The following is a 13,325-nucleotide window of genomic DNA, read 5'->3' as shown; positions in this document are numbered from 1 at the left end:
TCGGGGGATTCGATCCAGCAACCTTCCGGTTACTGGTCCAACACTCGCGAGGGATATAGCTGAATAAAGAGCAACGTTTAGCATGAAAAGCCCATTTCTCTGCAAAGATCCACTGTCCCTCAGATCTTCCCTTCTTCCTTTCATATACAATCATCCCCCCTCTCTGAAGTATGACATGGAGAGCGGCAGCTAACAAAAAAGATGGACTGATTATGCCGGCCCTGTTACATAAGAGTTATTAACATTTGATTCATGCTCATTTCTGTGACCCGGATGCTTTGAAACGCTGCTTTGGATGTGCCTGGTTTTTGATGATTCTCACGGCGTCGGCCTCGCTGCTCCTCTAATTAGGAGGGTTGCAGCTGAGGTGGTAAACACCCAGGTTCTGAACAGAACAACATCAAAGACTGGCAGGCGGCTGCGGTCTCTTTATGCCTGGTTTCCACCAGGAACCGCACCACTACAAGACGTGCAGAATGAGATCAATCTCATTTATAACAAATGAACGGGAATCATTTACCAGAATGGATGAAAATATTTTATAAAAAAAAAAAATGCATTTTGGCAATTGATTAGAAAATAATTGATCTCATTGTTGGGAGAATTCTGTGTTTGCACTTTGATATGAATATTGCAGCTTGTGTGCTCTTGCAATTGTATTATATCTGTGCTCTTAGTACTGTTTATCCCGCTCCTCTGGTGAGTCTCTGTGAGAATAGCCTTCTGGCCCTGCATAATGTGTTGACTTGACTTGGGCAGGGGCAGTGCTAATCCAGTCTGCTCTGGGGCGTGGGGGATCGGGAGGATCTTGGAGCCTTGATAGTGTGATTGGCAGCTCATCAATGGAAGACGCTGGCAGAGATCCCACCCCTCGCTCCAAGGTTGGGAGAGTCTTGGCTTGAGAAGCTGTCAGAATGTTCACTCTCTCTTCCTTCCCCCATTATGAGGGGAACACAACAAGGTGGATTTTTCCGGAAAGAGCTCTAGTGGTGCAAACTCTGCAAAACCAAATTGTGTGCTTTAAAAGCAGCATAGAATTGACCTGTAGATTTACTACAGTACAAATAAAATCATATTCAATGAGAGGATAATTTAGACGTCTGTGTCTTTTAATCTAATGCAGCGTATTTCAGCAACGTTTCCAATCTAAGCATTATAGATGTTTAATTTATCATGGAGTAACTTGCTTGGAGCGCCGAGTGAGGAAAAACAGGCCATCGTTCCGGGGGCTGGGATTTATTGGTTTCCAGATGGATGACATATAAAATATTCATAGTCTATTGTCTTGGCTCATCAAGGGGGCGGAGGAGTGTCTTTTTAACTGAGGTGTGCGTCGCAAATCAATGGCTTCTGGCCATCATCTCCTCTCTTAGTATTCATCACAACACTTACAGGACCTGCCTTCAAGCTGCTGCCCGAGACATTAGCCATTGGTAGTCTGAAAGTTAAGATGTGAACTGCCTGAACGAATGGTGCTGAAAGAGACAACAAAAACAACTCCTACTCTCGGCAGCAGGGTGATACGGAATTGTGCTCAGATGGTTCACTTTTTGGTGTTAGCTAGATCTATAGTATTACAGTATATTGTGTCCATAGTCTGAAAGCATTCCTCTTCAAAGTTGCTATGAAACCATCACATTTTTTCAATGTATGGATCTTTGAAATGTCTATAAAAAATGAACCTAAAAGTAACTAGGGATGGGCACACATACACAGTGCTCGATTTAAAGTTTGCATTTGTTTACTAATTACTTGCATACAAGTACTCGAAATTCACAAATGCAACTATTTAGTAGGTTACATTTATAAGCACTGACAATTTCAAACTCAGGTAAGGTGTGTGTGTGTACTCCACAAAGAATGTCAAGTGCAGTGAAAAATGTGTTAAGTTTGGTTTTCAGTTGCGTATCAGAACAACCAGCATAGCGCAAACTTTTTTGCCTTCAGCCCTGTTTCACACTAACATGTGAGTACTTAATTATTTCCATGAGTACTCAAACACAGAAATTCTTTCAAATTCCCATCCCTAAGATGTACCTAACTAGGCCACTCAGTTGAGCCAAAACGATAGGCTACTGAAGCTAGGAAATGCTTCATGTATTTGTGTTATTTCATTAGTTAATATGGGCACACAAGACAACTAAACAAGTTAAACATGGGCTTCCACATTAGCCGCCCAAGGCTTCTTTCTGGTCACTACCAGGCACCATATCAAATCTACTGGGCTGGATGTTGTAATTTCATCGATACGTATTGTCAGCTGTGAGTGGAAAATGGGTCAATACAAACTGTATTCCCTCCAGACAGTGAGCAGAACATTCCAGCAAAAAGCTACTGGAGTTCGGAGTAATCCATCATAACCGCTCAGAGAGAGCAAACCGCCTCAAAAGACCCTCTGGGTAACAATAAACAAAGATCAGTACTTATTTTTTGTATTTAACTAGGCAAGTCAGTTAAGAACAAAAGGACGGCCTAGGAACAGTGGGTTAACTGCCTTGTTCAGAGGCAGAACGACAGGTTTGTACCTTGTCAGCTCGGGGATTCGAACTTGCAACCTTTCGGTTACTAGCCCAACGCTCTAACCACTAGGCTACCCTGCCGCCCCTTTAGACTTACTGTCTAAAGCGCACAGATCAAATGCAATACTTGACACTCACACAGGTACCAAATAACATCTGGGACAATTCAATAGCTGAATCCCAAAGTACACCTAGTCTGGACAGAGTAACGCTAAGGTTAACTTTTACAAACTGCCTAAAAAAAAACAAGCTAAAGAGAAAATGTGGAAGATAAGATGAATGGAAAAACCCCATTACAGTAATGGTGATTATACTACAGGGTCAAATGCATAATCTATTCAGGAGGATTGGGGACACTCAATCAATGTGTTGCTTTTGCGATTCAATCCATTATTAATAAAGCTAGTAAACATTTTAGCCTAGGCTACAATACAGGTTGGGGAAACGGTTTCATTAAATATTTCCTATGACTGGGCACTCTGGTCCAAGTTCATTATGCTGAGTTATTGAGCTCCAGGCAGACGAGGGAGAAGATTACACCATATAAAGAAGCTAATCCCTGTTGTATTGTCATTGGCCACGGCAAGCCCCTTTCCTACCTGCCGCTCGGTTATGGACTGTCAAAGGTGACTGAGAACCTTTTGGTGGCTCTATACAGTCTCTGTCAGCGAGCATAAGCTTGCAGAGAATTGAGTTTGAAAGGGTTTGCTCAGAATGACAGAATTAGTCCCCCCCAACTCTACACTGCGTTGCTAAGCAACCCCTGCTGAGAGTTGGTGTGTGTGTGTCTTTCCAGCACAGTCATGCTTCATGAGTACAACAGTAGTGACTGTAGTTACAGCAGCACAGCACCTGAGGGTGGGGGATAATCATTCCGGAATCATTCAGATGTTTCACAGTGCACAACATAAAAAAGGCTGGGAGGAACAGATTATTAGCACTATGTATGGTAAAAAAAAAAAAAAAAGTATATGCCCTACACATTCTCTGTAAGAGAATACAACACTAGCCTCAACCAGGGCCTAATTTGTGAACATTTCTTTGGCCATTTTCTGTCTCAACTCTTCATCTAGGTCAGGTATGTGCTAACTGCTGGAGTGCCAATATCACAGACCTCCTCAGAATCTCCTCTCCTCAACATCCATCCATCCAACCCACACCCACCCCACTGTATATCTCAAATGTACGGTATTTGGTGTTGCCATGGAAACAACACCAACAGGGCTGGGAACCGACCCAGAGCTGATAGAGCACCGCGATAGATCTGAGCATGCTCAGTCCGACCGTTTCAGCTTGTGTTTGTGTGTGTGTGTGTGTGTGTGTGTGTGTGTGTGTCTGGTGAAGCTATTAGTAGTATACCAAGCTCCCGTTACAGAGCACCTTAACGGCCAGACCCTCAGCTGTTGCTCTGATGTTGTGGACTCCACTGCACCGTGACTCAAATCAAACACACGGCAATGTTCGTCTGTGTATCCTAACGGAGAGCAGCACGCAGTCCGAGAGAGAGGAGGAAAGAGGGGAAGGAGAGGAGGAAGGGAGCTCCTTGGGAGACAAGTCCCTCCTCTGCTCAGCGCCTTGATGCTAATCCACAGTGAGGCGATGTCGTGTCTGTCTGCCCTGCCCATGCTAGTCTTGCTCTCTCTTTCTCTCTCTCACGCTCTCAAGAGAAGATGTATCGCACTCCATCTTGACCTCACCAGCTTTGCTTCCTTCCTCATGTTGTCTGCTGGGCAGCTGTTTTCAGGCTGGTGTAGTTTCTATAGACAATGAAAACAAAAACTGAACCAGGTAGTTCTAGTACTGTATGTACACTGAGAGATGGTTGAATCCGAAATGAATACTTAACGTATGATCATCTAAAGTGTGTTGGTGTTTTATCATTGTCTCACACGTCAAGAATGAAACCAAATGTGTGAAGGCCTTAACTTAAGGCTTTTCCCATAGTGCTGACACTTGCCTAACCCCAATTTGGCATTTCATGAAAACCTAGCATATAAATGCATTGAGCATTGTACGTCAATGCTAGCCTCTGTGACAAATGTGTGTGAATACATAGCGTAAAACTCATGTGTCCCCTGACCCCTCTCTCCCCAGCGATGGAGTTCCATGAGAACCTCCATGACATGGCGGTAAAGGAGGGCCTGAAGGGCAGGAAGCTGGCCAAGGCTGTGGAGAGCTTCACATGGAACATAACTATCCTCAAGGTAAGGATAATGACCACCTAGTTTGAGTAATCATTTTTTTTTTTTGACAGTTTTTAGCTTTTGTTTAATCTATTTTAGCTACCAATAAACGGTTTTAAATCGATCTGTGGACACCATAGATCAAAATGGCTTGCATTGAGTGGTAGCCCTGATTCTCAGACACAGGAGTATGTCTCTTCTGCCTGTATGAAGCAGGATGTGAAATCTGACACCACTTGCAGCAGGGATGTCCCTCCTACCTTTAATTCGCTCTTCCGACTGTCTATCAACTCCTGTCTGAAGCCTAGAGTGCCCTCGGAAAGTATTCAGACCCCTTGACTTTTTTCACATTCAATCTACACACAATACCCCAATAATGACAAAGCGAAAACAGGTTTTTAGAAATGTTTTGAAAATGTGTTAATAACAAAAAACAGATACCTTATTTTTGTAAGTATTCAGACTCTTTGCTATGAGACTCAAAATTGAGCTCAGGTGCATCCTGTTTCCATTCATCATCCTTGAGATGTTTCTACACCTTGATTGGAGTCCACTTGTGGTAAATTCAATTGATTGGACATGATTTGGAAAGACACACCTGTCTATATAAGGTTCCACAGTTGACAGTGCATGTCAGAGCAAAAACCAAGCCATGAGGTCGAAGGAATTGTCCATGGAGCTCTGAGACAGGATTGTGTCGAGGCACAGATCTGGGGAAGGGTATTGAACGATTTCTGCAGCATTGAAGGTCCCCATGAACACAGTGGCCTCTATCATTCTTAAATGGAAGAAGTTTGGAACCACCAACCACCCGGCCAAACTGAGCAGGAACCGCCCAGCTAAACTGAGCAATCAGGGAAGGGCCTTGGTCAGGGAGATGACCAAGAACCTGATGGTCACTCTGACAGAGCTCTAGAGTTCGTCTGTGGAGACGGGAGAACCTTCCAGAAGGACAACCATCTCTGCAGCACTCCACCAATCAGGCCTTTATGGTAGAGTGGCCAGACGGAAGACACTCCTCAATAAAAGGCACATGACAGCCCGTTTGCCAAAAGGCCCTTTGAAGACTCTCAGACCATGAGAAACAAGATTCAATGGTCTGATGAAACCAAGATTGAACTCTTTGGCTTGAATGCCAAGGGTCACGTCCGAAGGAAACCTGGCACCATCCCTGCGGTGAAGTGTGGTGGCAGCATAATGCTGTGGGGATGTTTTTCAGCAACAAGGACTGGGAGACTAGTCAGGATCGAGGCAAAGATGAACGGAGCAAAGTACAGAGAGATCCTTAACGAAAACCTGCTCCAGAGCTCTGACTGGGGCGAAGGTTCACCTTCTAATAGGACAACAACCCTAAGCACACAGCCAAGACAACGCAGGAGTGGCTTCGGGACAGGTCTCTGAATGTCCTTGAGTGGCCCAGCCAGAGCCCTGACTTGAAGCCAATCTAACATCTCTGGAGAAACCTGAAAATTGCTGTGCAGCAACGCTGCCCATCCAACCTGACAGAGCTTGAGAGGATCTGCGGAGAAGAATGGGAGAAACTCCCAAATACAGGTGTGCCAAGCTTGTAGCGTCATACCCAAGAAGACGCCAAAGGTGCTTCAAGAAAGTACTGAGTAAAGGGTCTGAATACTTATGTAATATTTCTAAAATAATTAATAGATTAACAAAAAACACTTTGTTTGTCGTAGATGGAGAATATTAAAATGAGATGAAAGGCGAGTTCCTAACGAGTTCAGGAAGCCAAGCTAGCGCTCTGAGAGGCGTTCAAAGCGATGGGGCCGATGTTTTGATCGAGAGACCTTTAGAAACTTTGCACATTTTCTCTAACACTAAATATACAAATATGTTTTTTACAGTTATAAGGAAGGTGAAATCTTAATGGATTAGAAAAAAATGAAATTTCAAGCCTTATACATAGTTTTGTTGAATAGGAAATAATCAAAATATGATCTGTGTAATTAAGCTTGTGTCCTCAATAGTGACTACACCTCTGCAATTTATAACTATTTTTACTAGAAAAGTGAGAGTTTAACCTTGGAGTATGCCGCATTACTAGTTATTGTTTATCTCATGATAAATAATTACTTTTGGGGATTACGTAGATTACATTTTCGATTACATTTAGTTACATGTAAGAGGTTTAACTTAATGTTTGTTTTGAGGACAGACATAAGCAGTGAATTTATATTCAAGAAACAACTTCAGAGCGAACACTTTAGAGATTATGATTCCACAGTGCAGTTGAGCTTCACTAAATAAGGAAAAAACAATGTTTTTTGAGAGTTTGTTTACAGAAGGGACATAAGGTAGCTAGGTTTAAATTGACATTTGTTTTTCAGCTGCAGCGCGGTGGAATAAGAGCCTATGTCTGAGCTAGGTAGATTGCACACACTGTCTGATGTATTTGTCTTTATGCCGTTCATTTAATCCCTGTGTCAATGCAAGGGGTAATTATCGAGGAATGACCTTCCGCATATTTATTTGTGATATTTGCATGCGTTAATTGCATGCTCACCTCATGAGCGTTTGGGCTCATCATTTATACATGGTCCCCGGGAAATTGAGTTGGTGCCTGGTGAGTGTTTGTCTACGCTGCATAATTCATTATACACAGTAGCAGCGGTTACGCTCCGTGGGGATTGGGGAGATGTAGGACTCCAATGTCTGACCGCATACAACTAAGATTAAACAGTTAGTACCACACTACTCTCTCGCTTCGTGGCCTTTTTGAAGGTACAATTGGTTTCACCCTTTGTCTTTCTGTTTAAACTGGAGATTCAAGTTGTTGATACATGCTCCATTGTCTCTATATTGCCATTCCTGTCATGTCGCTGCCTCCCCTCCAGGGCCAGGCGGATCTGCTGAAGCACGCAAAGAGTGAGGTCCAGGAGAACCTGAAGCAGATCCACTATGCCGCCCTCACCTGTAACCTCAGTAAGGACGGGCCATCAGGGAGCACGGCAGGCTCCGAGTCCAGGACCCGACCACGCAGCCTGGACGCCATCCCCGAGAAAGCCACGGGGGAGGACGAGCTCTCTGAGGAGGACAACTGAAGGCTTACGCCCTAAACCCTTCATACCTCCAAGCCCCTTGCCCTACCCTGGTGGCACTCAACCCCCCCCCCAAGCCCCTTGCCCTACCCTAGTGGCATACATAAACCTCCTTACCGCAGTCCCACACAAACCTAACTACAGTATAACTGTTCTAGTGCCGTTGCCACACAACTTTTCTTATTCCAGTGCCGTATACAACCATTCCATTCCCACCCCAATCTCACTCAAACCTCCCTTTGCTTAACCAGGTACCACACAAAAAGCCCTTAACCCCTCCTGCCCACCTCAACGTCCAACAGCAAGATGTTGCGGGTCAACTAGGAGGGTCAAGTGAACTTGCAGCCACGGGACAGTCTTAAAGCAGTGACCTACTGTGGAGACAGTGCACTTATTTACAGGCAGACCCCAGGGTCTGACCCTAGGAGAGCTGCTCTAAACGGTCCAAGGATTTCTTAAGCACAATTTATGGGTTTCTTACCAACCAGAAATTAGAGCTGTGAATGTAATAGGAAACAGGAACATTGGAGAGAAGGAAAGAAGAAAAGGGAGGCGAGAGCTGTTTACAATAATGAACTTGTTCTTGTCTGCCAAAATAGTATGTGTATATATGGAGTTCTGTTACTTTTTTTGCAACGTGCTTCATTTTATTATTGTATTCTTGAGAAATAAGATTTATTTTGTAAAGGAAATGGCTCGTCCATGAAAAATAACTATTTTATTTGTCTGTACAGATGTGAAATTGTGGTGTCCTTTACACTTTCCCACCGGAGAGTTCCTTTGTCGAGACGAGGGACGGATAGAGACTTTAAACCTCAGTGTGTGGTCCAAGGGTGGCAGTTGAGTCTTAAACACAACCAGCAACTGCTTTGGGAAGGAACCATGGAGAAGAGTAACTCGTTAGGCCTACGTTTTGGTATCGTTTCACCATTCCACGTGAGAGGATAGAGTAAGGTGTACAAAGTAATAATGGCTTCTCAACCCATCCTGGTAACAAACTAGCACCCTATTCATGAATACTGTTTCATATATGACTGTGCCTCATTGCTACAAATCAGTCAACAAAGGGGATGGATGGTGAGGAAAGATACTCTTCCTCGCATCCATCCGTCTTAACCTGCTTTTCCCCACCAGTTGCTTCTAGTTTGTATTTTGTTCAGTCTCTCCACAGTGCTGAAACAGTGTTGCTCCTGGTCAACTTTAGCCACCCACCACCACCTCTGGATCTCACCACCAGTGTTTTAACTGGGCCCACACTGGGAAAAAAGTAATTCATGAACTTCAGTGCTGTGACAGTTGTTGTATTTATAACTGTTGTTAACCATTTTTACTGATGGAGAGAAAAAAAGAGAAAAAATACCGGTTTTGCTTTTTTGTTCATTCTCGAAACCTTCAGAATAAACCACGTCAAATCGTTTATGGTATCTGGTGTCAGATTCAATGACAGACCGTATGAACATTCAATAACATTCTACAGTGTGCTGTTTTCTGTTGTATTAATGCTATTACTGTTCAAGGGCAGACAGACACTGCAGGGTCTGGATATCCCAGCCATCGCATGGAGCTGCTAGAGGAACTGAAGGATCTCTATAGATTCGTTTACAGTGTGCTGATAGGAGTGGAAAGAGCCTAGGGATATCTAGCGAACCACAGACGTGTCTGGCACATGTTCACAGATACATACACACACACACAGACCTGCACGCACAGCTGATAACACATAAAAACAATCTCTTTTTTTTTTTTGTCACTCAGTTTGTTTCCAATTTATTTCCCTGATAGACCACTGCATTGTGGTCACTTGTCGGCACAGAAAAACAAGCACCCCAACACATCACAGGACAAAGGCCCCAGGACATGTTCTTAGAAAAGCAGAAAGAGTGTCCCCTGTAAGTCAAACCAGAGTACAGCACTACAAAATAGCATTTAGAATAGATCAAAGCAAAGTTTATTGGTCGCATACAGATTTGCAGATGTGCAGTAATACCTTGCAATAAAAAAAACACTAGAACAAATAATTAAAAAGACATTCTATAGGATAAGCCATGACTAGAATACTGTGTGTGTGTGTGTGTGTGTGTGTGTGTGTGTGTGTGTGTGTGTGTGTGTGTGTGTGTGTGTGTGTGTGTGTGTGTGTGTGTGTGTGTGTGTGTGTAAAACAGTATAAACATTATTCAAGTGACCAGTGTTTAATGACTACAGTATGTACATAGGGCAGCAATCTCTAAGGTGCAGGGTAGAGTACGGGGTGGTACCCGGTTAGAACCATGACTAAGGTTCAGGGCATGGTAATGGGCGGAGGCCAGCTAGTGGTGACCGTTTAACCGTCTGATGGCCTGGAGATAGAAGCTGTTTCTCAGTCTCTGTCCCAGCTTCGATGCACCTGTACTGTCTCCACCTTCTAGATAGTAGTGGGGTGAACATGCTGTGGCTCAGTGGCTGAGGTCCTTGATGATCTTCTTGGCCTTCCTGTGACACCGGGTGCTGTAGGTGTCCTGGAGGCCAGGTAGTGTGCCCCCGGTGATGTTGAGGATGAACCTTTTGAACAGTATTGTTGTCATACTTTTTATAAATTAAACATATAGTCCTCATAATGAGAGTTGGGATTCATGTCAGTTCAGCTGCACCATCTATAGCAATGATTCAAATCAGGGTATAATGTATTTTTTTTAATGACTACACCTGAAAACAAGGCAACCTGTGTATAAACTAATACAACATTTACTGTTAAACAATCTCAAAGAAGAGAGGGGAATGGATTCCATTCGAATGCCATTCTGGATGCCCGTGACAAACAGTGTCTGGTTAGCATCAGTCGCACCACAGACAAGACAGGGCCTCGCAGATCACGTCAACAACCAGTGAGGACACATTCTCCATAAATAAATCTGAATGTTTGGAATAGATCTGCTTTGTAACATTGTGAAAGGTCTAAATGTAGATATTTAGTGGGTGATGCGTTGGCTAATAAATGAACTATCCAATGTTTGCTTTAGGACAGACAGCCACTCATGCTGTATGTGTTTGTTTTGTTTATGCAGTTGTGCTTGCAAGGCACTGTAGACTAGAGATCGACCGATTATGATTTTTCAACGCCAATACCGATTATTGGAGGACCAAAAAAGCCGATACCGGTTAATCGGCCGATTTGTTTTATTTTATTTATTTATTTGTAATAATGACAATTACAACAATACTGAATGAACACTTATTTTAACTTAATATAATACATCAATAAAATCAATTTAGCCTCAAATAAATAATGAAACATGTTCAATTTGGTTTAAATAATGCAAAAACAAAGTGTTGGAGAAGAAAGTAAAAGTGCAATATGTGCCATGTAAAAAAGCTAACGTTTAATAAGTTCCTTGCTCAGAACATGAGAACATATGAAAGCTGGTGGTTCCTTTTAACATGAGTCTTCAATATTCCCAGGTAAGTTGTTTTAGGTTGTAATTATTATAGGAATTATAGGACTATTTCTCTATATACGATTTGTATTTCATATACCTTTGACTATTGGATGTTCTTATAGGCACTTTAGTATTGGCAGTGTAACAGTATAGCTTCTGTCCCTCTCCTCGCTCCTACCTGGGCTCGAGCCAGGAACACATCGACAACAGCCACCCTCGAAGCATCGTTACCCATGCAGAGCAAGGGGAACAACTACTCCAAGTCTCAGAGCGAGTGACGTTTGAAACTCAAATGCTTACGAGCCTGCTGCTGCCTACCACCGCTCAGTCAGACTGCTCTATCAAATCATAGACTTAATTATAACATAATAACACAGAAATACGAGCCTTTGGTCATTAATATGGTCGAATCCGGAAACTATCGTCTCGAAAACAAAATGTTTTTCCTTTCAGTGAAATACGGAACCGTTCCGTATTTTATCTAACGGGTGACATCCCTAAGTCTAAATATTCCTGTTACATTGCACAACCTTCAATGTTATGTCATAATTACGTAAAATTCAGGCAAATTAGTTCGCAATGAGCCAGGCGGCCCAAACTGTTGCATATACCCTGACTCTGTGTGCAATGAACGCAAGAGAAATGACACAATTTCACCTGGTTAATATTGCTTGCTAACCTGGATTTCTTTTAGCTAAATATGCAGGTTTAAAAATATATACTTCGGTGTATTGATTTTAAGAAAGGCATTGGTGTTTATGGTTAGGTACAGTCGTGCAACGATTGTGCTTTTTTCGCAAATGCGCTTTTGTTAAATCATCCTCCGTTTGGCGAAGTCGGCTGTCTTTGTTAGGAAGAAATAGTCTTCACAGTTCGCAACGAGCCAGGCGACCCAAACTGCTGCATATACCCTGACTCTGTTGCAAGAGAAGTGACACATTTTCCCTATTTAAAATAAATTCATGTTAGCAGGCAATATTAACTAAATATGCAGGTTTAAAAATATATACTTGTGTATTGATTTTAAGAAAGGCATTGATGTTTATGGTTGGAGCAACGTGTACCTAAGCGATTATATGCAACGCAGGACAGGCTAGATAAACTAGTTGTCACGGTTATCCTTGGTAGCAGGAAAGGGGCAGAGTCAAGTGCAGGAGACTGAGGTCCGGTAACACAGATGTTTATTAGACACTGTTTGAATAAGGTAGCCGCAAGGCAGGGTGCGCACAACACCCGACAGGAGAACAGCTCCAAAAACGAAAACGCACGGGGCGCAGCCCGGCAATACAAATGTCTGATCAAAAGTATGCTGTGACTAAAAGGCAGCGCAAAATACCAACAGCCCTCATACATGACATGAAAATAATCCCGCTTGAATCCCCGAACAAAAAGGACAAACTAAATACCCCCCCCCCACTAATGACAAACACGGAACAGGTGCGGACCTAGACAGACAAAACCAAAAGGCACAGAAACATAGATCGGTGGCAGCTAGTAGGCCGGCGACGACGACCGCCGAGCACCGCCCGACCGGGGAGGGGCGCCACCTTCTGTGGATACTGTGACACTAGTAATATCATCAACCATGTGTGGTTAACTAGTGATTATGATTGATAGATTGTTTTTTATAAGATAAGTTTAATGCTAGCTAGCAACTTACCTTGGCTTCTTACTGCATTTGTGTAACAGGCAGGCTCCTCGTGGAGTGCAATGTAAAGCAGGTGGTTAGAGCGTTGGACTAGTTAACCGTAAAGTTGCAAGATTGAATCCCCGAGCTGACAAGGTAAAAATCTGTCGTTCTGCCCCTGAACAAGGCAGTTAACCCACCGTTCCTAAGCCGTCATTGAAAATAAGAATGTGTTCTTAACTGACTTGTCTAGTTAAATAAAGGTCTAAAAAAAATACAAATATTTTTTTTTTTAAATCGGCGTCCAAAAATACCGATTTCCGATTGTTATGAAAATGTGAAATCGGCCCTAATTAATCGGCCATTCCGATTAATCGGTCGACCTCTACTGTAGACTTGTGAGTGAGATGGCCGGAGATGTACATGTACGTGCAATCCTCTGGTCGCTGGTCTGGCCTGAGAAGCGAGTCTCCCTGTGGTCTTCGTGATGAAGCAGTGGAGGCCATTAGTCTAGCTGTGGAACAGGCCTC

The 13,325-nt window shown here is 43.2% G+C and overlaps 1 protein-coding gene across 1 annotated transcript in view; it reads left to right on the top strand.

Moving 5' to 3' along the window:
- The window catches only part of plcl2 (phospholipase C like 2), a 61,202-nt gene extending 52,030 nt beyond the window's left edge, over positions 1-9,172 (top strand). The window contains exons 6-7 of the mRNA XM_014200729.2: positions 4,614-4,723; positions 7,552-9,172. Coding sequence (XP_014056204.1) covers positions 4,614-4,723; positions 7,552-7,758 — 317 coding nt within the window. The 3' untranslated portion in view covers positions 7,759-9,172. The remainder of the gene's footprint in view (positions 1-4,613; positions 4,724-7,551) is intronic.
- Positions 9,173-13,325: the final 4,153 nt, after the last annotated feature.

Source organism: Salmo salar, chromosome ssa05 (assembly GCF_905237065.1).
Source record: "Salmo salar chromosome ssa05, Ssal_v3.1, whole genome shotgun sequence".
In the NCBI taxonomy this organism is placed as follows: domain Eukaryota; kingdom Metazoa; phylum Chordata; class Actinopteri; order Salmoniformes; family Salmonidae; genus Salmo; species Salmo salar.
Note: the sequence above shows the minus strand (reverse complement) of the source record. Positions and strands in the feature narration are given on the sequence as shown.